A 27,934-nucleotide genomic window follows, 5' to 3' on the forward strand; every position below is an offset into this window, starting at 1 on the left:
GGACCTCAGTGATTTGTAGGCCGTTTCAAATTTCATTCAGAAAATGCTGAATTTTTATCTAGAATATCATTTGGAAATCGGAAGAATAAAGGTTGCTGAGTGCCCCTCTTTCTCTTTGAGTTTTTGCTTATTTGTTAATAAATTTTAGCTTGTGTTATTTGAAGGTGGGAGCAATCAACCCTTCCTTTCATTGCCATCATCTGCCTTTAGGGTAGACTTTCCTAATTAACTTTTTGAGTTCCGTATTTAGAAAGAAAGAAAATGCTTCTTTGATCTTGCTTTTTCATTTGAACTTGTTACTGTTATCTCTCCTTTGTTCCTTGTATCCCAAGATGCATATATTCTTTCTCATATTTGGGATAGAGCTTATGTGGTAGATGCCCCACAAAACAGAGTTGCATTGGACAGTGTTGTCCAAACTCATCCTTGGCAATAACTTGTTAGTTATGTTTAAAAAATTCTGTAAAGTTGAAATTAATGGAAGCATTTTTTTTTTCCCACCTGTAACTGTTTTTACTGTATTAGTGCCGTTGCTTTGATTACATACTGTAAAGTTAACTCAAGGAGTCAGTAGAGTTACCAGAGGCTAGTTGAAAGTTTGCTTGCAAATGAAGCTGTCTCTTGTAAGCTCCAGGGATAAATTTTATAGTGAAACTTTCTGACTTTGGTTTAAATATCGAGGATAAGTGGATTAATGCTTAACTAATTTATTTAGATTTTTTTTTTTTGCTAATCATTATGTATAGCCTTCATTTTCTTTTTCTTTTTTTTTTAATATTATAGAATTTATTCCATGTATGGACAAGCTCTTTGATGAATCTATACTAATTGGCTCTGGATATACTGCCCGAGAGACACTGAGGTATGACAGAAAGGTTGGAATATCTTCCTGAGTGCCCGCCAGAGCTGTTTTCTTTCAAGATTAGTTGATACTTAGTACTATGTCTGTATAGAATTCGAAATATTTATATAACTCATTTCCATGGAATCACAGTATGGTTTAGGTTGGAAGGGACCTTAAAGACCACCCAGTTCCACCCCCCTAACATGGGCAGGGCCACCTCCCACTAGATCAGGTTGCCCAAAGCCCCATCCAGCCTGGCCTTGAACACTTCCAGGGATGGCATCCACAGCTTCTTGGGGGAACCTGTTAACCACCCTCATAAAGATTTTTTTTCCTAATACCTTATCTGAATCTCTCCTCTATTAGTTTAAAGCCATTGCCCCTTGTCTTATTACTGCCCCTTGTCTTATTACTGCCCCTTGTCTTATTACTGCCCCTTGTCTTATTACTGCCCCTTGTCTTATTACTGCCCCTTGTCTTATTACTGCCCCTTGTCTTATTACTGCCCCTTGTCTTATCACTCAAATCCCTGAATTATTCTACATTCCCTCATTAGTTTCTAATATTGGATGGGCTTCTGCTGCTGTAAGGCATGGTTGTTTTTTAGCACTTGAATAGCACAGCGTGAGCATAGGGCAAAATGAGATGAATGGGTGAGTGAAAATTACTTGAACTGCAGAAAGCAACCAAAACAATGGTCACAGTAAATCCAACTCAGTATCTTCCCAATATGTCTTGAAACTACTACCTAAGGTTGTGTTCAGCGTAAAATCTGAATGAGACTTAAATTGTTTTGTCAATAAGTACCTTAAAACTTGTTCACGTAACAATTGGAGGGGAAAAAAAAAAGAAAAACAAGGAGAAGGCGTACTTTCTATGTCTTCAATGGTCTACTAGTTTTTAGGTGCTTTTGCTAACCAAATTCAAGTATGTATACCAGAAGACTTATTTGCTTTTGCTTCAGAACCAACTGTACCGTATTGAAGATGTACTAGGGTTAGGAGTGTTCCGTCTATTAGATGTTTAAACCTAGTATTTGAAAATAAATTATTTTCAGAGTTTATCAGTTTTCGTATCTACTTTTGAAATCATGAGTCATCAAGGATTATTTGTGAAAGAGCTTGCCAGCTCTGCTTCATATGTGGTTTAAAGCATCCTAATTTGCTCTCGTCTGTATGTAGATGAAAATATGTGCTGAGGATGTTCAACATTGGTTGAATAAAGATCAGAGAAGTAATTCTAACGTTAGTGTTGTGAAATGGATTAATGCATCTTTGGTAGAGTTATGCAGTAGTTGTGTATTTGAAAAAGCTGTGTGAACCGTGTTTGCATATAAAATAGAAAGTTTTAGTTTAGAATCTTGAAAATAGCTTCAGGCAGTAATTATTGGTTAAGTCCAATTAGCAACAATTATAATTGTTCTCAAAGTGTTTTCTTCATTTCTTGTTTTTACTGATAGACCGCTTGCGTATAGCACACTGGCAGACCTGGTGCATCATGTCCGACAGCATTTACCACTCAATGATCTCTCCCTTGCTGTCCAGTTATTTGCCAAGAACATTGATGATGAGTCCTTGCCTAGCAGTATTCAGACAATGTCTTGCAAGCTTCTGCTAAATTTGGTAGACTGTATCCGGTCTAAAAGTGAACAGGAAAATGGAAATGGTAGAGACATACTTATGAGAATGCTGGAGGTATTGATTTGTTTCATATTTTTGATAATAAGTTGAATATACTATTATTTTGTATCGTCAATTGCACTTTGCTTTCTCATTCAGAAAGGACAACATGCAGAAACAGTCTGCATCCTGTTTCATTTTCTGTAGTTCAGAGAAGGGCTTTTTGAAATTCTATGCAACTGGGATAATGCGTTATGTACAGTGGAGATGCTTTGCCAACTCAGCTTATTGAGTGACTTGTTTCAAAGTGGGAATCTAAATGCCTGTGCTGATAGGAATTGCTTAATTTTTTTATGCTTTAGTTGTAATCTCCTCTCTTTCCCTGCTTAAATTTATAATTTAAGGATTATATTTATTATGCCTTACGATTTTTATTTTTTTATTTGGATGGTTTGTTTTTTCTTTTCTGGATAGTGAAATCCTGAAAGACAACTATCTCACAGGTTCTTGGCATAGACCAATGCAATCTGTAAGATGTGAAAACCCCATGTTTTCAAGACATGCTGATGCTTTTAAGGATTCTCTTTTATATGAAGGAGTGGTTTTTTTTTTTTATTATTTTTAAATATCATAGAATCATCAGACGTGCTCTAAAAGCTCTCAACCATGGTGTAGTACAAGTGAAACTCCACCTGCTTGATGTAGCCAAGTTGTTAACTGAAAAATGTTGCCTAGTATTTCTCCTATCACAAACTAAAGTTGCACTCAATTGTGAAGTTAAATGCTTCTAGTGTAAACGCTTGTTTAATAATCTTATTTTTGGGATGTGAGAGCATGTTTTGAAATATAAATCAAATTGGTCTTAACATTTTAGGATGACTGACCAAACCATATGGCTTTTTTTTTTTTTTTTTCTTTTTTGGAAAGAGAGATCTAGAAATTTTGGGTTTAGTGTGTCCCCTCCATCTTTGACACTTCCGTGTCACCGACTGTCATCATTCTGAATGCACTAAGGAGGTCATTTTAGTCATCTCCAGATTATTTGATATTATCCTTGAACTACTAAACAGTGCCCCAGCACAGCTTATTTTATTTCATTTAAAAGGTACAGAAAACTTTAAACTGAAACTTCTGCAACATGGGCCTTGTTTGGTGCCAGCCAAGAGGCAAAAGTGTTGGGGACCACTGTTCTTGAATTGAGTGTTGCTTTTTAAATCTGATGTGCTACATGCACTGTCAGTTTATATTTTAGTTTTAGGCATCTTATTAACTGACAGATTCTAGTTTTTTATGCTTAGTAGTCAATAGACTGAAATAGTAAATCTTACTTTTAAAAATACGCTCAAGTTGCTTGTCATTTTAAATTAAATATAACTGTAGAGAGAGATCAGCTTTTAGTTTTCAGCAAATATTTTTATTGTTTGAACTTGTTTAAAGAAAACATACTTTTTGATACGCTTAAAAATGTTTGCAGTCATTTGAATGATTCCAGAAACACAGTTGTAAATTTTACTGGTTTATGTCGACATGAAGTATTAGTATTATTAAATTTAGAACATTCTGTGAAGAAGAAACTTATTTTCTTTTTTTCCTCCCCCTCTCCTCTCTGCTCTTCTATTGGCCTTTCCTCCTTGTTCCCCTAGGTTTTTGTTCTGAAATTTCACACTATAGCACGATACCAGCTTTCTGTAATTTTTAAAAAATGCAAACCACAGTCTGAACTTGGGGCTGCTGAAGCCGCACTGCCTGGAGTCCCAACAGCAGCAAATGCAGCACCTGTTCCTGTTCCATCTCCTGCCCCAGCCACTCCAGTGGCCCCTGCACCAGTGCCTGTGTTTGAAAAACAAGGGGAGAAAGAAAAAGAGGATAAACAGACATTTCAGGTCACAGACTGCCGAAGCTTAGTAAAAACCTTGGTTTGTGGTGTCAAGACAATCACGTGGGGCATAACATCATGCAAAGCTCCTGGTGGTAAAGCTTCATACTATTTAATTACACTTACCTTTTGTAATTCTATGTCTAGCATTAAAGCACGTTGTATTTTTAATAAGTAACTACTGTTGTATTTTGTCTTCTTTCAGAAGCACAATTCATTCCCAATAAGCAATTGCAACCTAAGGAGACTCAAATTTATATAAAACTAGTAAAATATGCAATGCAAGCTTTAGATATTTATCAGGTATGTAACCTGACCACATGGCACTTTCATTTTATACAATTTCTCTGTGTTATATCTTCTAACATGGATTTCTTTGTCAGCTAAAATACAAATTTTGTGTGTAGTATATTTCATGAAGTCTTTAATTTCAGGACTACATTTAGTGGGAAATCTTACGAATTTCAAAGTACTTATCACTTGCAAGAAACAAATTATTTTTTTAGTAGTTATCATTGTTTGTTTTTATGCTGGCAGGTCAGACTGTAAAAATCTTGGTCTTTTATGTGACGGATTAAATCTATTGGTGTTCAAATGATTTTTTTTAGTTGAGTTATCAGTTAAAGTATTCACTTAGCATATGTCTATCTTCTGACATTACACAAAGCACTGTTGAAATGTAAATGTATATGATTTAGAATTAAGTAATTTTACAAATACACTGATATCTCCTGCTGTTGTCTTTTTCCACTCCTGACTCCGTGATTTTAAAGTCTGTGGTGAACACACTCCGTTTTACTATTCTTATTGTCAATGCTGGCTTTATTGATTTTTAATTGTATAAAGCATGCGTGTGAATCTTGCATAATGTCAGTTTTAATTGCAAGATACTTTAAAAATAGTGGGGAAAAAGTTGCTCCAAATTTTTTTTTCCAAATTGCTATAGGTTCAAATAGCAGGAAATGGACAGACATATGTTCGAGTAGCCAACTGCCAGACAGTCAGAATGAAAGAGGAAAAGGAAGTTCTGGAGCATTTTGCTGGTGTCTTCACAATGATGAACCCTTTAACTTTTAAAGAAATCTTTCAAACTACCGTTCCATATATGGTGGAGAGAATCTCAAAAAACTACGCTCTTCAGGTATTTTGTTTGTTTGTTTTCCCACCCATTGATAATAACCAGCCTGTAGAAAATAGCTCATTCCTTAAAACACGTAAGGCTGAAGATGAATTATTAAATAATAATGCTGAAATTAGCATGCTGGATTTGATTTGAAACAGTGTATAAAATGCTTTGTAAAGATGGATTTTAAAAAAATTTACAGAGTAAGTGATGCAATGCAAATATGAGCACTTCAGATAAGCAGGGAAGATATGAGTGGACTTTTATTCATGAAAGGTATTGAACATTTTGAAATTCCTGTTCTGTTTGAAAGGTTGTTGTGTTAATGTTCTGTTCTGCTATTTTACAGAGCACACTTCCAATTGTATACATCTAAAATATAAACTTTAACTTGGATATTTAAATTATGTACACGGTTATTTTCCATTGAGAATAACCTGAATTGTTTGCACAGCAGTGAAGATAGGGGAAAAAGTTGATCTTTTGTTGTTTGTTTTAAATTGGTAGTGTTTTAATTTCCTGTGTTCTTTTCATTACAGCGACATTAATTCCTTTGTGGTTCCCTTTTATAGATTGTTGCCAATTCCTTTTTGGCAAACCCTACTACCTCTGCACTCTTTGCAACAATTTTGGTAGAGTATCTTCTGGATCGACTGCCAGAAATGGGCTCTAATGTGGAACTCTCCAATCTGTATCTCAAGCTGTTCAAGTTAGTCTTTGGCTCAGTTTCACTATTTGCAGCTGAAAATGAACAAATGCTTAAGGTAAAGGTCATTTGGAGTAAAAAAAAAATGAATCTTTTTTGTCTCTTAATGCATTCTTCAGATGTTTGAAGAAACTTTTTGTTATCTCTTTCGTTTGATAGTCTTTTCATGTTTGAACTACTGTTAGCACCATTATTGAAACACCAAATACCTCATTGCCGTATTTATAAGAGTTTCTGTGAACGTTTAAAACTAAAGTGATGTGCTAATTCTGAGTCTAAATAACTGAAACATGCTTGTGGTCATAAACCTTCACAACAGTCGGGATAGGTGTATCTTTTTTTGTTGTTGTTCCATATTAACTGAAGGCTTTTGATTAGATTGGTATCTCGTTTGTGTGTTGGTGAATCTTGTTCATTTATATCATGTTCAGTAATGACATGTACCTCAAGTTAAAAACATACTTCTGTGGTGTTGAAAAGTTTGCATTAAGGAATTCTATTTTTCTATTAACAACATGTTTGTTTATTTAAAAAATCCATTTTGTATGTTGAAAATGAATCATCTCTTTCATTGAGCTTAGAAACACTGTGTTCTGAGCTTGAAGCGAGAGCGCTTTTTCATAAAAATAGCAGCTGCCTATATACAGAAAAACTTCACAATAGTAGTAGAACACTACTCCTTCTCACAACGTGACCCTCAATTTCTTTTCTCCCTACCTTTAAATAAACGCGTCTGATACAGATAACTATATAATAATGGTTTCTGTTCTTAATGATTTGCTGTAGCAGGATTAGTTCAGTAGTTGTTTTCTGTGTAGAACAGAGTAGATATAACTATTTCCCCTATTTCTTTGAATAATTACAGTAATGTGAAGTGATTTTCATAACTAATATGATGCAATATTCGTATAATCTTGGTTAAATTCTTCTCTTTTGTCATCAAAATTGAGGTCATTTGGATGTTATAAGCTGGAGATCCAATTTAAAGAATGTGATTTACTACCTTCACAGTTTCATGCTCGTTAACGTTTTTGTTTCATCAGGATTGATGATATGGGCCTTGGGTAGACAATTTAATTGAATGATGAAGGCTGTTTGCAGCATTTGCATAGCAATGTAGAATACTTCTAGATCTCAATAAAATCCAGAATTGTGTCACTGTTTCTACCTGATCTGGGAGAATTCTTGTGTTTAGCAACTAATTTTAATGATTCCTGGCTGCAAACTGTTAATGTCCAATGCTCTAAAAGGCCACTGAGTCTTAATTTTTTGGTTCTGTAAGTGTTTTTTCCTTGTAAAGTTAGTCTTTAAAGTAAATTTTTAACATTCACAACATTTAAGGATTAATGATGAAGTTAGATCTGGAGTAAACTAATATTGTGAAATGTCTTCTGTTATCATTCTGACAATTCTGCTACCATCCTTAGGTTCTCTGGAGCAAATCTGTTTTGTTGCATCAGATTTGTAGAAGTTTTTTTATTTTAATACAATTAGTGCTTAGAGTAGCAAACAGACTTGATTGTTTGGCTAATGTGAAAGCAGCATTTAATTAACTAAAGAATACTATTGTTTCTTGGTGCTGCTCAAATAACAGATTTACTTTTTAACAATTCTTCAAGTGGTTATAAAATTAGGGTGGTATCACATTACTTGGAATAACTGAAGGTTTTTGATTTGAAAATCTTGTCTCATGCTAAACTCTTACATTGCAATGATGATGAAATTGATGATTTATTAATCTTAAAGCTTTATTTTTTTTTATAGCCACATTTACACAAGATTGTGAACAGCTCTATGGAACTTGCACAGACTGCCAAAGAGCCTTATAACTATTTCCTGCTGCTCAGAGCACTGTTCAGATCTATTGGAGGAGGCAGTCATGATCTGTTATATCAAGAATTCTTGCCGCTGTTACCAAACTTACTGCAAGGTAGAGCAATACCTTTATTTCCCCATGCAGTTTCTGATCTTTTTATGTGAATACTAGTAATAAAATTATATTATGTAATTAAAAACAAACAAACATCAAAAACACAAAGCCCTAACTCTGATAAGTAGCTGCTGACTTTGAGCTTAGCACTTGATTAAATATCTTGGATTTACTCTCATCTGCTTCAGGCTCCATAGCTCTGGCTGCTTCACAACTTCTGCTGCTTGTTTTCTGCTTTCTCTTTTGGGACTGTTGGGTGTTTGTTTATTTCATGTTTTGCAATGGATAATTTTATTAGCATGAAGAATGAGGTGTAAGGATAGTAGCAAAAGCAAGGTTGCCAGGCCATCACCGATATTAAGGGAAGAATGTTACAGAGAAGCTCTGGCTGTCCTGGAGTTGAGGATGTGTGCACACCTGCCGGTGCATGATAAATATAAACGCGAGTAGTGTCAGTTTCCAAAAAGAAATGGAAATATGAATCAGTTTGATTAAATTAGCATATGTGCTTACAAGTGCTATCTTCCAGAGATACTAGAGATGACCAAGGAAACATGCAGAACTACTTAACCTAAAGGCAACCTAAATCAGAGCAATTTCAGGAGAGTAAAATCCTTGCATTTACTTTGCATATGTCTATCTTCTGTCTTCTGAAGTTACACAAAGCACTGTTGAAATATAAATGTACATGATTTAGAATTAAGAAACTTGCAGGGACAATTTTTATTGTAGTTAGCAAGTATGTATGTTATGTATAACTCATTGTGTAAAATGCATGTCAGTGTAGAGCTGCTATCTTCGTTTGTGGAATATATGAAATCTTCCTGCTCTGTGTGTGCAGTAAGTTGGGGAATGTGTTTAGTGTGTATGGGACAGTGAATGACCCATACGCATTTCATGTTCATTTTCAAGAGTCCAGATATTTTTTTAAACAATTTTCTCCATGTGGATTTTTTAAATTGATACAAAATTAAGGTTTGGGTCAACAATCTTTTTTTATATTTTCATGTACTGTATTCAAAAGCTACTTTATTTTAACATTTATTTAATATTAAATTTCAGTGTATGCATAGCTGTTCTTTTTGTATATGCATGTACCTACAAAAACATTCAATGCATAAAATCCGTAGATGGAAGTTGTAATTATGAACGTACTATATTTTCTAAATACATTCCTTAGAGATATGAACTTTACATAATTTTAAATGCCAGGTTATTCTAAGTATAGGAAATAGCAATTTTTGAACAATGAACTATGGACTGTCATTTTCTTTTGAATGTGTAATTTATCAATGATTTTCAGGACTTAATATGTTGCAAAGTGGTCTTCATAAACAACACATGAAGGACTTGTTTGTAGAGCTCTGCCTCACGGTGCCAGTTCGTCTGAGCTCATTGCTCCCTTATCTGCCAATGTTGATGGATCCCTTGGTGTCAGCTCTCAATGGATCTCAAACCCTGGTTAGCCAGGGCTTAAGAACTCTTGAATTGTGCGTGGATAACTTGCAGCCAGACTTTCTGTATGATCATATTCAACCAGTTCGAGCTGAGCTTATGCAGGTAAATGTGTTGTTTCCTGTTAAACCACAAGAGGTCGTTGATTCACTAAACATTAGAATTTTATGTGAAACTTTGGTTATAAAAACTTGAAAAAACTGTTGTGAGAACCATGCCTGTCTGATTTGTGTGCAAAACACCATTTGGTGTTATGCTGCTAAACTGAAAATTTTAAAAGTGAATTAATCTTTTCTTCTATACCCCCTGTTAAGAGGTTAAAATTAAGAATTGGGACTCAGTACGAAGAATATCGCTATGTTTAAGATGAATTAGTACAGAAAATGTTTAAAAATTGCTAATTTCTTGAAAACAGAACAGTCAAAACAAATTGCTTTCAGCATATCATGATTGACAACTATCTACGATCTTACATATCCAGTGAAGGTGGCATGGCTGAAATTTGGAACATTTTAAATGTGGCTATTTCCTCTAATAGTGCTAGCATATAGTCTACATTGCCTTGTTTTCTTTTTAGATGTTGAAACTAGCTCTTTGAGGTTATTTAACTTGGCCCATGGTGGTGTTTTTTTAGTTTCCTGTTTTTAATTAAATTCATAATGTTGTCCATCTAATATTAACAATAAATACAAAATTACATGTCAGTGTTGCAAAGATTTTTTATCTGATTATATTAGTCTAATCTATAACTGTGCTTAGGACAATCTGTTTACAGTTTAACTGTTGTGAACTTATTGTTTTTATTCCATTTAGATAAGTGTTTTTTTTTCCCCTTTATGCAGTACCAAATAGAGGTTATGCAGTATCAAATACCTAGATAAAAGAATAAACGTTTTGCTTCATTTTTATTTTTTATTTTTATACATTATAAGTTGAAAAATTGTGAAGTGAGGCTGTTCTGACCATGTCACATTTAAAAATACTTACAGGCTTTGTGGCGTACACTGCGCAATCCTGCAGACAGCATTTCTCATGTGGCTTATCGCGTACTTGGCAAATTTGGTGGAAGTAACAGGAAAATGTTAAAGGAATCACAGAAACTACAATATGTGGTCACAGAAATTCAAGGACCCAGCATTACAATAGAATTTTCAGACTGTAAAGCATCTATTCAGCTCCCTATGGAAAAGGTAAGGACGTTTTGGAGAAGTAAGGACATCTTCTGTGCGAAGAAATTACCTTGTTCAGTTTTCCTTCGTTACAGACTTTTTGAAAGTTTGTTTGCTTATAAAGAAAAAAAAAATTGGTTAAATGTGTGCTGTCTGCCATCAATTCCAGATATGAATTAATAAATATTCAACGTTACAGAAATTACATGCTTAAAAGTAGGCTTTAGGATCTCACACATACCTGAATATGTTTTGATATCCCTCCAGTTAGACAAGGAGATTTCTAATTCATTTCTTCCGTAATGAAGAACCAGAATCTAAACCCACTTCTGTGTGTTTGTTCTTTTTGTTTGTTGGTTTAGGTTGTTTGTTTTTGTTTTTGTTTTTTTGAGTTGTCAGACTTTGCAGGTAAAAATGCGAAAAGTTTCAGGAGTTGCTAATCATCATTCCACTGATGTCAGGCATTCTTTGTATTTCTTAATTTGGGCAGTCCAAATCGTATGTGCTTTTTAAGTGATTTTTAATATGTATTAAAAATACCATTCCCTTGATTAATCGCTTTATAATAAATAGTAAGAAATAGTGTTTTATTACTATCTTTTTTCCTCTCTCTTGGTTGTAGGCAATTGAAACTGCTCTGGACTGCTTGAAGAGTGCTAACACAGAGCCATATTATCGGAGGCAAGCCTGGGAAGTAATCAAGTGTTTCTTAGTAGCTATGATGAGCTTGGATGATAATAAGCATGCGTTATATCAACTTCTGGCACATCCCAAGTATGACAATTCTTTAAACGTAAATGTGTATGTAAAATTTATAGTGTCTTTAGAGTAACCTAACTTAGAGAGAATGGTTAGTCTAAACAGTGTATTCTGCATGGTGTTTCTACCTTTTCGTTTATCCTGCTTCCTTTTAAATTGATGCAGGACTTTTCAAATCTTCCTCTTGGTTTTATCTGCATGTTATTTAATGCAAATAACATCTGTTAATGTTCCAAATTTTTATTTTCTTCCCTTACTCACAGTTCGATGCACAATCTTTAGATATGACAAGACAGTTTCTTAAAAATTTAATTGTAGTTTAATATATTTAAATAATTGGAGTGTTCTGATGTTTAATAGTGTTCCAAAGATAAGATTGTAATGTTTTGTGCGTGCTTCTAACTTTTTACCAAAGTGAAAGAGATACAAAATTAAGCTTCTATTTAGTGACCAAACTGTAGGATAGTCACATACACACAGCTGATGTTCATGGATGGATCAGTTTTGATATATGACTTTGTTTGTCTTAGGGCAGTTAAGGATTTTTTATTTTTTACATTTTCTAAAATTTGAGTCATCAATACTTAGTAAGTTCATTGCTTTTAGACAACTTTCACATCTTTGCCTACAAAGTGTGTGCTGACTTTGAGTTGCAGTATAGTAAGTGTTGCTAAAGAGCATAGTTGCTATTATAATTGGGACTTGTTAAACTTGACATAAATATAGCTTTGCAATGAATAGGTTCTGTTGGGGCAGTGATTTGATAAGTAATGTTTCAGTCTTGAAAGATTAAAATCAAATGTCATTTTAAAAAAGGGAAAATGTCAAAATATTGAAAATGACATTCTGTAATTGAGTTGTAGTGTGAAGCCTGTATACCTATTATTTGGAATATATGTGGCTTCTTCTGAACCACTGGCTTTAAATGTTCATGATGAAATTGAGCTATCCATCATGTTTGAGACCAGTGGTTGACAAAATTAATACCAACTGAATGAACCAGTCTAGCTCTATCAAAATGAGGAGAAAACGGGAGGTGGAAAAGGAGTTTGATATCAAGAGCAAACTGTAAATCAAGTACTTGATGATGTTCATAGTTGAGCTGCCAATACTGCAGTTTAGGATTATAATGAACTTAATTTTGTCTTTCAGCTTTACTGAGAAGTCCATACCCAGTGTAATTATTTCGCATCGGTACAAAGCTCAGGATACTCCAGCTCGTAAAACGTTTGAGCAGGCTTTGACAGGGGCATTCATGTCAGCAGTCATCAAAGATCTGAGACCGAGTGCTCTGCCTTTTGTAGCCAGCTTGATCCGCCATTATACAATGGTGGCGGTAGCTCAGCAGTGTGGTAAGTGAATTGGCCTAAAGATTTTGTGGTCATGAGAGGGGTAAAGAAGTTTTTTACTTAACACTACTGACTATTATAACAAGTATTATTCTTGTTATTGTTATATCTTGTTATGACTATTATAACAAGTGATATTCTGGGTAGATGTGTTGGGTTTTGTTCTGTGGCTGAATTATTTTTTAACTATTTATAAATAATAGAGCAGTGAAAATTGTTAAGCAAGTTTTCAAAAACATTACCTAATAATACTCTTAAAATGCTGAAGCAAATAAAATAAATAGGGTTTGGAACAGTGTATATCTCCAGAGCATTTGTGTAACTTGATAGATGCAGTTGTTTTTGCAGGTGGTTTTTAATTGGGTTGTTTTTGCTTGCAGTTTTGAGGGACTATTAGAGGAACTAAATAAATGCAAAGCACTGTAGCGTCTTCTACCTATGAAGTAAACTTTTTGTTTGGAGTTGGACTGTATGACATGTGTTAATGTAATCTGAATTTCTTAAGATTCTTCGTTTTAATTAAATCTTCTTAGCAGGCTTCTGCAGTGTGTAGTGTAGTGCATAGAAGAAAATATTCAAGTAGATGTAATCTTTTTTTCTTCTAAGAGTGAAGAATGCCTTACAATCCATTTATATGCAAATTGACACATTGCTTACTGTTTTTGCCATCCTCTAGTCAGAAAGTAGTAAAATTTAATTGAAAGACTATTCATATTTCAATAGCCATTGTTTTATCTTTTTCTTCTTCCTCTCCCTATACAAATTACAGGTCCTTTTCTGCTGCAGTGCTATCAGGTTGGAAGCCAGCCTAGCACAGCCATGTTTCATAGCGAAGAAAATGGGTCGAAAGGCATGGATCCCTTGGTGCTTATTGATGCCATAGCAATCTGCATGGCTTATGAGGAGAAGGAGCTCTGCAAAATAGGAGAGGTGGCTCTAGCAGTGATATTTGATGTTGCAAGCATCATCTTGGGGTCAAAGGAAAGGGTAATATTATGCATAATTTTCTTATTTAGAAAAAATTTGTAATTAAATTACCTAGTTTCAGACAGCTGAATTTTGTTTCTAAAATTTCAGAGGATACCAATAAGCTGAAAAAACAAACTGATAGAATTCTTTGTTTCCAGGCATGTCAGCTTCCCTTGTTTTCCTACATTGTGGAACGTTTGTGTGCATGCTGTTACGAACAAGCTTGGTATGCTAAACTAGGAGGCGTTGTGTCGATTAAATTTCTTATGGAACGGCTTCCACTAATTTGGGTCCTCCAGAACCAGCAGACTTTCCTGAAGGCACTTCTCTTTGTTATGATGGATCTAACTGGAGAGGTAAAGAATGAATGTACTATATCAAGTAATGTGGGGGAAACTAGTTTTTTTTCTTAATTCACACACATTGAGCTTTTTCTGATCTTGGTTTTACTTAACTTCAAAATGTATTGTTTCTGTAATAATTGCATTTGCTCATTTCAGAGTAGAAATGTACGAGTCTTATTTAGATCAGTGAAAGATCTCTAGATTCACTGTAACTTGGACTGCATTTAGTTTGGAGGTGTTCATCTTATTAAAAAGCTGTATGTAGTTACAGATACCTAGAGAATTGGCTGCTTGATCTTTTCTCAGTTGTGAATCATATGGTGACACCGCTGCTAAGGTGTTCCAGCTCTTAGATTTCACTCATTGCAACTCACAGCTTTGGAAAGATTGGTGGGAAGATTAGTTGAACGTGTGCCTTTTCCAGAGGATTCATCACAGACAAGTGCAAAGTTTGTTGTTGAGTAGTGTGTAGATTTGTTATTTTTGTTTTGTAATTTAAAAAATATAAAAAATAAAAATAATCCATGATACTTTAGGTTTCCAATGGAGCGGTTGCTATGGCAAAGACCACACTAGAACAGCTTTTGATTAGATGTGCAACTCCTTTAAAAGATGAAGAAAAAACAGAAGAAATCCTAGCAGCACAGGAAAAGTCTTTCCATCATGTGACACATGATCTTGTTCGAGAAGTAACCTCTCCAAACTCTACTGTGAGAAAACAGGCTATGCATTCGTTGCAAGTACTTGCACAGGTCACTGGAAAAAGCGTCACTGTGATTATGGAGCCACACAAAGAGGTAAGCAGAAATACTTACTGGAAGTCCAAGCAAGTCTAAAGTTGTTTACCAGTTTGACTTTGCAAAATGCGTTTCTGAGCGCATTTTCTCACATTAGCGAATTAAGTTCTTAGTGGCTTGATAGCATGTGTTTGTCATTTACTGTGTTTCATTGTTTAAAATACACTGTGGCTGGAGTACTGCCTCGTTACTTAGCCAGCATTGATAGTGATTTACTTCCTGAAATTATGGACTGTGCATCCTACTACCGATCAGATGGCAGGCCAGATAGATACTTTATTTTGACCCTGTGTTTTCTGTTTTATATCTAAATATGAGGCATATCCAGAAAGACTATGCAGATCAAAGCTGGTTGAAATTGCTTTTTGCTAGCTGGTAGCATTTGTTCTCTTGAAAAGCTAGTATAAACATACGTAAGTCCTGAAGGCCACCACAGCATATAAAATTATAGATGTCATTATTGCAATTTGGGAACATACAGAGAAGCCCCCCAGCTGACACCTTATATTGTTAAAGGTGTTTATGGAGGAGAGTGAAAAGTTGCTGTAATGGGGGAAAAAAACTTGCCTGAATGTCTCTTTTTTTTCTGATGTTTTAGGAGCTTAAAATATTCTTGTTTCTGGACTTGAACGTTTTAAACGCTTAAGTCTATGAATTTCTTTTTTTTTAAATGTTTATAAAGTTATGTGAAGTTATAAACTATCATAGATCTGTTCACAGAGGATATGTAATATTTGGAGATACTTCGTTTTCTCCCTAACTGACTGAATTCAGTTAGTTCGTAGAAACATTTTTCTTCTTGCTTAGTGATTTCTAAAGAGGTATATCTGGAGCCCCAGTAGGAAATGAATAGAAACGTGGTCATACCTAATGTTGTCTTAGTGGCTAGGTCTATGGGATCATTTGAATATGCTGTTAATTTGGTAATCTAAATTTCATTGTGTAGGTCCTGCAAGACATGGTTCCTCCTAAAAAGCATTTACTTAGGCATCAACCTGCAAACGCCCAGATCGGACTGATGGAGGGGAATACATTTTGCACAACCCTGCAACCTCGGTTGTTTACAATGGATTTAAATGTTGTGGAACACAAGGTTTTCTACACAGAGGTACTTCCTTTTTATGTTCTCATATTTGAATGTAGCTACTTAAGTAATGATGATGTTAGAATTCTCATTGCTGCAAATACGTTTTTCCCTATGTATTTTAAACTTTCCCTGGAAATGAAGAGTTTGCCTTTTGAAATGTGGACCAATGAAGTTGTCTGCCTTTATGACTAAGCTCTGAGCTAAGCAGAATGACTAGCTAAGTAGAATGACTAGCTCTGAGCTAAGTAGAATGTTCTAACGTGTTAAATAAATCTTGATGTTACATTCCTAGTCCTAATAGCCCTAACTTTAATATTTAAATCTTATTTTATGCACAGCATATATACGATACCAATGGTTGTATCAAAACGTATATATTTTCTGTTAAGGTTTTTGAGTCCCTAACTGCTTGGATAAAATCAGATATAAAAGCAAAACCCTAGTATGTGGATTTAATGTGGAGAAACTGTCTAGTCCTTTGGTTTCCTAGCAGTATTGTCCAAACGTAAGTTAAGGGCTTTGATACTAACAGCAATTGCAGTTAGCAAGGCAAGTATGGGATATAGTTGTCCATTCAGAGGACCTTCATTTTTTTTTCTTAAGACAAAGTGTCAAAAAATGTCTATAAAGGTGAGAGCGATGTATTGATTTTGTGAAGGTCTCAACTGTAATAATGTTCTTGGATATAGACATGGGCATTGTTCTTGCATCGTTTTCTTTCCAACTTGTTCAGTGTTTTCTAACAGAAACATACATGTGTTTTGAAAATACTGTCCTGCAAAGAGGGCTCTATAGGAAAGAATTGTCCCTCAGGGCAGTTACCCATGACCGTAGGAATTACTGAAGACATTTTCAGCATATTTTTTTCCTCTTAATCTCCATCTCTTCTTACCCCTGTACTCAGTATTTTCAGTATTTCACTGCGATTCAGGAGGCAAACTTTTCTGTAGACATTCTTTTACACCCTGTACCACATGTGCAGCATGTTTGCAAATAGACCTGCTAGGTATTGGCAAATTGTAAAAACACTAAGTTTTGCCTGACTTTTCTTTAGTTAGTGGGTTCTCTTGCGTTTGGCTAACCATCAGTTTTCATGGAAACTTGCACTGTAATTTCAAGTAGAATTTTTGCCTGTTGGTGAAGTTTGGGGATTGTAATTTGAATAAACCTGTGTCTTTGAAGAAACAAGGCTCAAAGGATGACTGATAATACTGTTCCAACCATCATTCATAATGCTGTGCTAAAATGATTGCCTTTGTTTATTTTTTCCCTAGCTCTTGAATTTGTGTGAGGCTGAAGATGCTGCCTTAATGAAGCTACCTTGTTACAAAAGTCTTCCATCACTTGTACCTCTTCGCATTGCTGCGTTAAGTAAGTGAAAGTTCGTAAACAAAATTAGATGTAGATAAGTGTCCTTGTGAGCAAAGGGCAATCGTCTTCCCAAGATCAGCAGAAAACTTGAGAGCTTGAAGACTGATGACTGCTCTCTAGAGGTCACAGTTTAATGGAGAATAATGGGAAGTATTGCTGCTTTCTTAATGAGTAAGATTTAGTTTCTGAAATTAACCCAAAATATTTTTAGACTAATTATGCTATATAGGATTAGGAAAACTTTAAAAGTCTGTTAATAGACTTCCCATTCTTTTCCTGTTTTATGATGCCTGTTGCTTTTGGCAAAGCATTCTGGGCTTTAGCAGTCTGTAATTCAAGATGAAGTAAAAGAAGCTTGAAAAGGATAAATGTAGAATTATTTTTTTCTTCTCTTTCTAAAGTTGAGTTAGCAAAGAGAAATTTACTTTGATATTTGCAGATGCTCTAGCTGCCTGCAATTACTTACCTCAGTCAAGAGAGAAAATTATTGCTGCACTTTTCAAGGCACTTAATTCAACAAATAATGAACTGCAGGAGGCAGGAGAAGCGTGCATGAGAAAGGTTAGTGCATTAAAACAATGTTGCTTTTGAGTCTTATGGTCTCTCTGCTTTACTTCTTGATTACAGATCTTGGGAAGGTTGGGAAGATGTGTCAGCCTTTCTTAGCAGTTTCACAAATGCGCATGTCTGGCTTTATTGTAAAAGCTTTTCTTGTGTTTCCTCTTTGTTCCTAAAAGAATTGATAGAAACACATGGTTGGTTTTGGAAATGGAAGCAATATGGCAGAGTTAAGCTCTGCATCACAGTATTGCAGTTACCTTAAGGGACAGCACCGTCTGTGTACTATTTAGGGCCAGAATTAGTAACGGTGCTATGCTGCATCTGTTCTGTGGATGCTAGGCTATAATGTGAGAGAAGCTGGAAAGACAGGGAAAAGCATATTCTCTCATTATGATATGTGGCCTGGTAGATAGACCTAATTCTACTTCAGCAAGATTTTATAAGATTTAATACCTTTCCTTCAAATATAGAAAATGATAATAAAAAGGCTTACAGCCTCTTCATAATGAGGTGTAAACTGGGTGGTACGTCACAGGGAATATCATTATAGTAATACTGGTGGTTTACGTTTTCTTAGGCTGTTGACTAATTAGAGATCAGATTTCATCATTTCATGTCACTGGGCCATGAAAGGGAAAGTACTTACTAGTTAGGACTTGCTGACAATTCAGTTCAGTTGAGAGGTAAGAGGTATAGGAACTAAGGGTTGTTCCGACCTGTGTGTTTCGTTTGAGATTTTTCTAATCATTTCCACCACCTTTTCCTGTGATAAATCAGTGCCCACAGGATGTTTAATTATAACAGGAAATATTCTGTCTGGCTGCTTGCAGCCAGGTTTTCTCTTATGTTTTATGTTTCTCATTTATACGTGTGGATTTTAACAGACATTTTCTCCATTGCTTTCAGCCAGATTCACAGCCATTTGTTAATAAAGTAGTGCCCAGGGAGTTTGTCTATAACTGTAAATTTCATTTATAGCTATGGCAATTTTTCAATCCTTATCTGTAATTAAGGCCTCCTGTTTGATTGTTTCATGGAATATCCTGCTGTACATCAAGAATACTAAAGTGCTTTCCATCTTTTCATTGCATATATTTCTAGTAATAAATATCTCAAAGAGCTGTTGCATTCTGAAAGTACAAAATTAAAGAAAAAAATGAAGTCAGCAGAAATTATTTCAAGTAAGTTGCTTGCACAGAATTCACTAAGCTCTGTGCTATATTTTGAACCTATACTCTCTTGCAGTTCTTGGAAGGAGCTACGATAGAAGTTGATCAAATTCATACACACATGAGGCCGTTGCTTATGATGCTGGGAGACTATCGTAGCCTGACACTAAATGTTGTGAATCGTCTGACATCTGTCACTAGACTTTTTCCAAACTCTTTTAACGATAAATTCTGTGATCAAATGATGGTAAGCCCACTCAAGTATTGTGGTGTTGTTTTGTTTTTTCCAATCTTTTGGAGGAAATTGTCTTTTAACTCATATTAGGTTTTTTGTTTTTTTTAAGTCAAAGAACAATTCGGTAGTGACTTAATGTATAAATTCCAAGTAAAATGTTTTTGTTTCACAATTAATAGGAAAAATGAGTATCTTCAAACGTTTACTTGGTTAAAGTTTGTGTTAATTTCTAAAGAACTGCTAAACCAAAAAGTTAAGAGGCGTTCTCATCTTGTGAAGTTATACATCATTATGTTAAGGTCTGCTTGGTCATACTTATAAGTAAGGTGCCAGCAGCATAATATAGTAAGTAATCCCTTGAACATGTGTTTTACTTCCTATCAGGCTAAGTCCATTTTAGTGAAAGGTATTGCCCTTCTTACTTCATTTTCAATTTTTAAAGTGTGTGTGGAAAGTCTCTAATTCTTTTGTCAGGGCTATTTAAATATTTATATGTACGTGTATGTTGCAAATAATTGGACAGGTATAAGCCTGTCATCATTGCCTATCTGACTTCAAATTTTTATGCCTTTTATTGTATGTACTCTTACAACCCTTGCTTTCTTGAATATGGAGAGAACTTGAGGCAACCTTTAGAAGTCAACACACTTGACTTTCAGTTTCAGATTCTAGTTTCAGTTGCTAGTGGTAAAAGATTGAGAGCTGAAGGCTTTTTTTAATCATTAAATGTCATATTTGCTTTTACAGAGTATAAAAATCGAATTGGTACCAACTTCAGCATTTGCTGTTCCTGTAGAGTGCTTTAGATTTAAACTAAAAAAGAAAGTTCCTAGGTATATTCTAATAAAAATCTTTAGCAGTCCCCTATTGCACTCTTCTAGCAGGAGAGTGCCATGGTCTTGATGTGAGAAAGATGCCTGTACATTTCACACCCAAAACTCAGTCTTCTAATCGCATATAGATTACTGACAGCTTTTTTTAGGTGATATTCCTACCTTTTCAGTTTGGAAGGAGTTGAAAGTATTTGAAGGTGTAAACTGTATGGTTTCAAATAGTAAATTAACTTTTCAATCTGAGGGAACAAAAGTAACTAATCATTTTTCCCTTTGTTTCCCTCAAACAATAATTTCTGCCTCTCTTTCTTTTCTTGAAGTATATGCTGTCACTTGCTAAAATGGAATGGTATAATTAGAAGAATAATATTAATTGTCTTTTTTTGATAGCAACACCTGCGTAAATGGATGGAAGTTGTAGTTATTACACACAAAGGTGGACAGAGGAGTGATGGAAATGTAAGTTAATGAATGCTTTTATGTGGGAAGACAAAGAAGAAATAAATAATACTAATGTTTAGGAATTGCAGAACTCACTCACTTGTAAATGCTGCCATAACTGATTGCAAACTGATGTTTTGTTACAAGCTAATGAACTTACATATATTGAATGGTTGTTACAAATTTTAGTAAGCAGAGCTTTCTACCTGCTGGGAACAGTTAACTGTGGAGCCTATTCTGTACTGGTTGGTGTGGGAACAGCTCACTGACTTCTTTTTTCAGTACTTTCTGCTTAGAATTTTTTTCACTGTTGTAGATGATGGGCTCAGCAGCATTATCCCTCTCTTTTCACTAATGTTTGATGTTCATAACAGTCTTTTGAAAATTTTGTGGAATAATAATATCCCAGTTAACTTTACTTATAATTTGTGAAAAACAAATTCAGTGTTTACCAGTTGAGATCACATCAAAGTCTCTCATCCACCCAAGTCAACGGTCTCAGTGTTGAACTGTGAGACAGATAATTCTCCTGTAAATGGGAAATTGCATTAAGCTGCTGTCAACTTAATGCCAACACAGTGGGTTCTTCAGCAATACTTCACTTTAAGGAATTCCTGCTTCAGAGTGGTTTCATGTAGGTTACCAGAAGTCCTTTAATTATATCAAGACTTTATTAATAATTTAATATAAATGTTGAGATGTATTATTGCAACTATTGAAAAATTGGGTGGAGTTGTATTAATATCTTTGTTTCTCAAATTAGAATGAAAATAGATTGGCTTTTTATTTCCCTCAACATGGAATTGGCTTAGTGTTTTTTCATTGCTCTTCCTGTGAGTGCAAAGAGAGCTTTTAAATCTGAATTCAGTCTTTACTTTATATTTGACCTAGAGGTCCTCTAATGGAGTAGAATTTGTTGCTTAAATTTAGAAACTGCACATTTTTCAGTTAATCGCTAATGTTTTACTCGGGTCAGAGTAGTTCTAAGGCCTTCATATTCTTCTTTTAGGATTGATTTTTACACAAACATGGTGATTACAGGTGTCCTGCAGAGCTTCACGTAGCGATAGTCTTTCAAACCACAGTGCGGCACCTGTAAAACAGTTTTTACTTATCACTAAATAACGTTTAATGGTGAATTCTTTTTCATTTAATGTTTTCTGTTCGTTTTCTGTGTAGTTATGTGTTTAGTCTCCTAAACGTGATTTAAATTTTTTTTTTATTAAGTGTTGGCTTAAAATGTGTGTTGGGGGGAGGTGCACATCAGAAACCTGAGGAACACAAACCCTCAAGTCTTGAGGGAGAAGTCTATGAAAATGCTTTCAGATAGAATTGTATGACTGCAAAGTTGATTGAAATGCTACTTTTTTCCCAGTTGTTGCTCTAAAGCTTCCTTAAGAGTAGAAACTGTAAGAAACTGAAGGCAGTCACAGACAGTGTGATCTTTATACCAATGATCTGGCAGTCTGTGTTCACATGTCCGTATGTATAGGGTACTGCTGCTGTATTGTATCTTCTAAACGTGGAAAAACTCGGATGGTAAAACCAGCGGTTAGTTAGTTGTAGCTGGCCTTTCACTTGACATATTGAGGCTGTATTGAGATTCCAAAATCTGCGATACTCACATAAAAGCTCCCGAAGTGGGTCGCATCATTTGGGTTGAGTGATTAGAGCTAGGAGATGGTACACACAGTGGAGAATGGTGATCAGGAAACCCTTTTGTTTGGGAGCTGAAATGACACACAACAGTATTACAATAATTTCTTTGACCTAAAGAATTTTCATCTCTCTTCCAGCAGCACGTAATGAAGGTGCTATTTGGTGGCGATGCTGGTGTTCTTATGAACTTCTTCAGCATGCTGCACGTAGTGGCTAGTCAGCAAGGCCTCTTAATGGAATGGTCTATGTCCAAAATGTCTAAGAAACGAGTCTGCATATGTAAATGACATTTCTAGATAATGTAAAAACTTTAGCCATCTCAGTTAGAATGGCATAATAATTAACAACTGTTGTAAAGATTCGCAGTTGTTGCCAGAACAACTAAGTTCTTCATTCACCTAAATGATATTGTGACAGTTCTGCTGTGTTCCTGAATTGTGCCTTGCCTGTTTACGTAAGTGAACAAATTAGGGCATAACATCTTAAGTAGAGATGAGGATCTAATTTATTGGCCTGATGATTGAAATCTTTCATTTAAATTCCTTCTTCCATTCTTCCCCGCCTCCTCAAGGAGAAACGTAGTTTTTAGGTCATGTTCAGTAATGGAAGAAATGAATTTTGAGTAGGTAGTTGCCTCAGACTCTCCCTCTCGTGAACAGGGAATGGTGGGACATGAACAGGTGGGAATTCTGCATTACAGCTATTAGTAGGAGTGTAGCTTGGTAGTTCAAATATTGACAGTTGTTTCATGATCAATGCTGGATAAATTTGTCTTTGAAGATGCTAAAAGATTGTTTCCCCTAACTTAATCATCTCTAATATCTTTTTATTTGTTAAACATACTTGGGAAGCTATGTATAAACTATATACAAGTAGAAAAAAGGATGCTTTTCATCCTAATTCTTAAGAGAGCAATTCAGAGTGTCTGAGAGATTCATTTGTCTCCATGCTTTCAGTTTGAGGTGAGAAAATAACCCTACTGAGGTCAGTTTCTGACTGCAGCCTGAAGAATAGCATATGCTGGTTTGTTCGTTTATTTGATATTTTTGTGGGCTCTTTCTTTTCATGCTGTGACTTCTGTTTTGGTTCAGCCTGCCACGGAAGGGGTAGAGGTGAGAAACTCAGTGGAGGCACCAGGAAGTTCTTTGTTGTTGTGTTTTGTTTTTCATGTTTTATTTTTGATTTACTTTTATTCTTAACTGTGATGTTAGTTTTCTTGTTGTATTTTGGGCAGAGTGCATTGTGCCTTTGAGTGCAGTGCTGTGTATTGTCTTATGTTTGTCTGTGGCAGAGTCATTTTTACACGGTTGCTGTTCAGGATGTAAAACGTGTTTTTACTAGGAAGAGCAGGATTTTCAGCTTCTATGAAGGCATAAGTCTGTATGTGTTTATGCTTCAATCCATGGGAGTAGTCTTGGGGGTGTGGTCTAGGCAGAACATGTTAAAGTAGGGGGGCCTAATACTTTGTAAATTCAGTTGAGGAAATGCAATGCATATGGTACCTATTTTGTTGCATACTGCTTACTAGAAATGAGTTTTAGAGGGATAAGGGTGGATTTTTTTTTTCTCTTGCCTTTTTCTTACTGAAGAAAATGCACCATCTCATTAACTGAAACGTAGTTCACATTTAAATTGCATAATGAAACAAAAGCCTTATATTATTTTGGACTTTAGAGAATTTATTATCTAGGGGGAGAATATGTAGTGGGAGAAGAGAGCTGACTCTGCTCCTGAGTGGCCAGTTGTTTGCAAGATGTACTGAGCAGTGCTGGGAGAAAGCTGTCTGTCTTGTTCTTCATGTCTAGTCTGGGGTTGTGGGTTGTACGTGAAAAATTGTTTAGAAAGGAAGGTCTGGCTTTTTGATGCATGAGCTACTTGGTGTAGTGCAGCAGTGAGCACTCTGCAACTCCCCCATCACGGTTATCATTACACAGAGTTTAGTTCTTGTCTATAAAATACCACTTTTCTGACAAAGAAAATAAAATAAAACCATGATATTGCAAGTGGGAAGGGCAAAGTTCCATGAGAATTTTATTCCATATATTGTGGTAAGTAGATATATGTGTATATGTTAACCCTTTCTGGCTCTGCTGATGTAGAGAGGAAAAAATGGTAGGATGTATGATACTACGGTAATCTATGTAGTTGGTAATATTAATTTAATTGTGTTTCTTTTTACATGTAGGAAATGAAGATTTGTTCAGCAATTATAAATCTATTTCATCTTATCCCAGCTGCCCCTCAGACATTGGTTAAACCTCTGCTGGAAGTTGTGATGAAAACAGAACGAGCGATGTTGATTGAGGTAAAAGTGGAAATTAACGTTGCTGATATTTTTGCTGTATATTAATTGTAAATATGCCATGAATTTTCCACATATTTGTGTGTGTGTGTGATATAAATATTTGTTTTTTAAAAATGCTTTCCAGTCCTCTTAGGAGGTGTTAATGTTTGTCTTACTCTCTTGTCTTAAAAGAAAGTTTTGATATTGTCGGTAAATCTTAATTGTGAAAGTTCTGAATGTTTTGTATCTGCATAAATGCCAAAACAAGTGCTGCTTTTTTTTTTTTAATTTCTCTCTGGGTGGTAGTAAATTAGTAGACAAATAAAAGCAGTCTGCACTCTGCACTTTTAATTTAAGCATTTTGAATCTTGCAGGCTGGCAGTCCATTCAGGGAACCTCTGATAAAATTTTTGACACGTCATCCATCCCAGACTGTAGAGCTGTTCATGATGGAAGCCACTTTAAATGATCCACAGTGGAGCAGAATGTTTATGGTAAGTGATAGGGGCAGAGGAGAGGGGGAAAAAAAGCCTCCTCTTCAAACACTTTTGGTTCATCACGTTTGTGATCTTTTACATGTATTATTTTGTCTATATGACCTTATAGTCCTTAAGCATGGCCTTATTCTAACTGCAAGGTGCCTATTCTCTGTTTTACGTTTGTTGGTCCAGAGCTATTAATTTTATGCCTTATCGCTGAAGTTGTATTGCTTTTTTATATACATGAATAAATAAAATGTAACCTCTGTAACTTCAGTGATGAATATAAAAACTACAGGATGATGTATCCTCTTGATATTTTTGCTTTTAAAGGTCATTATTAAAATTATTTATTCCTTTTTTTCAGAGTTTCTTAAAACATAGAGATGCCAAACCTCTACGAGATGTACTGGCAGCTAATCCAAATCGATTTATCACTCTTCTGTTGCCTGTTGGTACCCAAGCAGCTGTTAGACCCGGTTCTCCAAGCACTACCACATTGCGTCTTGATCTTCAGTTTCAGGCTATCAAGGTATTCATTTATTCTTGTTGGTCTTCATTGGATAGTTAAAATCTTTTTAGCAAAAGGCCTCTTCCGTACAGTCTTTCAAATGAACTATAGTTTTCTTTAACGAAGCATGATACGAGAGAGAAATGTGGCAAGGAAAACTTTCTTTTAAAAAACAAAAATAAAAACAAAACAGTCCTTTAAAAATTGATCTAAACTACTTTTTGTTTGACTTTGGATTATTTTAGAACCCTTAATCGACCTGAAAGAAGTGCTTTTTATATCATTGTTTCCACTGACAGATCTGTTGCGTGTTGACTGTGCATTTGTCTTGTTTTGGTTTTGACAGATCATAAGTATTATTGTTAAGAATGATGAATGTTGGTTAGCAAATCAGCATTCCTTGGTGAATCAGCTGAAACGCGTATGGGTGAGTGAAGCTTTTCAGGAGAGACATCGTAAGGAGAACATGGCTGCAACAAATTGGAAAGAACCTAAGCTATTAGCATATTGCTTGTTGAATTACTGCAAGTACGTAAAAACATTTATTTTCTATGGCTTGTAAATATTTATTTAATAAAATTTGAAAATATTATGAATATAAACAGGGATACTAAAATTAGTTAATAGTCAATGAAGAGAAAGTTTAATGTATTTCATAGTACTGCTTTTAGCTCTAAAACCAGACCTCAGGTACTACCTGTTCTTGTCTCTCTGCTCATTTAAAACCAGTATTAGTTTCTTCAAGTCATCAAAATAGTAGTTTGGTAGCTTGTTGTTTTTTTTTCCTAAAGAAGCTTTTTCTTTTCTGTTTTTACAGAAGGAATTATGGTGATATAGAGCTGCTCTTCCAGTTGCTTCGGGCTTTTACGGGTCGTTTTCTCTGCAATATGACTTTCTTAAAGGAGTACATGGAAGAAGAGATTCCTAAAAACTATAGTATTCCCCAAAAACGGGCTTTGTTCTTCCGGTTTGTGGACTTCAATGACCCAAACTTTGGAGATGAGCTCAAAGCCAAGGTAACTAAAGCAATTAAATCAAAATAGTCTGGTATTTAGATTTAATTTTCTTCTTGGGAACTAGGGCAACAGAACTCACTCACTTAAATGTCAACGAGTTTGATAATTGGCAGAGCCATTTACTTGAAAATATCATACCTGAAGAAGAGTGATAATAAACAGGGACAGCAGTTTATCTTGCTTTCAGTGCTGACTATTTTAGTTTATGCTTTCTAAGAATCCTTGCCCTTGAAAGAGGGAAAGGAGGAAAAAAATGTGTGCATCTGTTTATTAAGGTATTATTTATAGCTTCCATTTGTAACAAAATGTCTCTAACATGCAGGTTTGCATATGAATACTTGAATGGTGACTGCTGCTAGAAGAGTCCAGTATTTGAGTGTAACTGTTTTGTGCTGATGTTCTGTAGGTGCTGCAACACATCCTGAATCCTGCTTTCTTGTACAGCTTTGAAAAGGGAGAAGGCGAACAGCTGTTGGGACCCCCAAACCCAGAAGGAGATAATCCGGAAAGCATCACTAGTGTTTTTATCACAAAGGTAATACTGTTTACATTAGTGTTTGAAAATTAAAATAATAAGTTGTTTCTCTCATTTGGCTTTTCAATCCCAATTTGACTGTTGTGCTGTTTGTAAGTGTTGTGGTAAGTTAAATCACGTCATAACTTTTAACTGTTGTGAGGTCCTTCAATCATCAATAGGATTGGACTACAATTTTCAGTTTTTATGATTCTTTAGAATTTGAATGTCTTTTTTTAGAAATGGGCTTTAAGTGGCTGTAATCCCAGTCTTTTCATAAGCAAAATTTACTGTGATTGACCATCAGCATCTCTGTAATTTACTTTGGTTTCATTGAACCAGTACAAATCAAAGTGACTGTTAAGAAGTTCTCATCTTAGGAAGCTGTTTTCTATTTCTTAAACTCAATTTAAAAAGTGTTTAATTATTTCTTAAGTATTTAATTATTTTCTTAAACAAAAAGCAAACATTCAAGAAGCAAAAAATAGGACTTTTCTTTTATAGTTATTTTCTCACACTTTCTTTTCTTTTTTCATTGTTCCTGGAACTAGGTCCTTGATCCAGAAAAACAGGCTGATATGCTGGATTCTCTCAGGATATATCTCTTGCAGTTTGCCACGCTTCTGGTTGAGCATGCTCCACATCACATTCATGACAATAACAAAAACCGGAACAGCAAACTACGACGCCTGATGACGTTTGCTTGGCCATGTCTCCTGTCCAAAGCATGTGTGGACCCAGCATGCAAATACAGTGGACATTTGCTTTTGGCACACATCATTGCAAAATTTGCTATACATAAGAAGATAGTTCTGCAGGTATGGACTCAGTCCT

General features: G+C 35.2%; 1 protein-coding gene across 7 annotated transcripts in view; it reads left to right on the plus strand.

The window, feature by feature from the left end:
- Positions 1-27,934, plus strand: part of LOC121078773 (transformation/transcription domain associated protein) — a 92,256-nt gene that overhangs the window by 11,128 nt on the left and 53,194 nt on the right. For 5 of the 7 annotated variants that reach the window (XR_005824734.1, XM_040575299.1, XM_040575298.1 and 2 more), the window contains exons 14-39: positions 784-862; positions 2,304-2,538; positions 4,107-4,434; positions 4,545-4,642; positions 5,286-5,480; positions 6,035-6,226; positions 7,933-8,098; positions 9,402-9,658; positions 10,543-10,743; positions 11,345-11,523; positions 12,634-12,833; positions 13,600-13,817; positions 13,958-14,155; positions 14,680-14,940; positions 15,887-16,048; positions 17,302-17,398; positions 17,838-17,959; positions 19,205-19,375; positions 20,587-20,655; positions 24,482-24,601; positions 24,955-25,074; positions 25,427-25,591; positions 25,917-26,098; positions 26,388-26,586; positions 26,993-27,121; positions 27,652-27,918. Coding sequence is in view for 6 of the 7 variants with exons in the window: in XM_040575299.1 (XP_040431233.1) it covers positions 784-862; positions 2,304-2,538; positions 4,107-4,434; positions 4,545-4,642; positions 5,286-5,480; positions 6,035-6,226; positions 7,933-8,098; positions 9,402-9,658; positions 10,543-10,743; positions 11,345-11,523; positions 12,634-12,833; positions 13,600-13,817; positions 13,958-14,155; positions 14,680-14,940; positions 15,887-16,048; positions 17,302-17,398; positions 17,838-17,959; positions 19,205-19,375; positions 20,587-20,655; positions 24,482-24,601; positions 24,955-25,074; positions 25,427-25,591; positions 25,917-26,098; positions 26,388-26,586; positions 26,993-27,121; positions 27,652-27,918 (4,610 nt within the window). In the remaining variant the exon portion in view is untranslated. The remainder of the gene's footprint in view (positions 1-783; positions 863-2,303; positions 2,539-4,106; positions 4,435-4,544; positions 4,643-5,285; positions 5,481-6,034; positions 6,227-7,932; positions 8,099-9,401; positions 9,659-10,542; positions 10,744-11,344; positions 11,524-12,633; positions 12,834-13,599; positions 13,818-13,957; positions 14,156-14,679; positions 14,941-15,886; positions 16,049-17,301; positions 17,399-17,837; positions 17,960-19,204; positions 19,376-20,586; positions 20,656-24,481; positions 24,602-24,954; positions 25,075-25,426; positions 25,592-25,916; positions 26,099-26,387; positions 26,587-26,992; positions 27,122-27,651; positions 27,919-27,934) is intronic. The other 2 variants (XM_040575300.1, XM_040575302.1) reach the window with 1 other exon arrangement.

The sequence above is a fragment of the Cygnus olor genome, chromosome 15, assembly GCF_009769625.2.
Source record: "Cygnus olor isolate bCygOlo1 chromosome 15, bCygOlo1.pri.v2, whole genome shotgun sequence".
Taxonomy (NCBI): Eukaryota; Metazoa; Chordata; class Aves; order Anseriformes; family Anatidae; genus Cygnus; species Cygnus olor.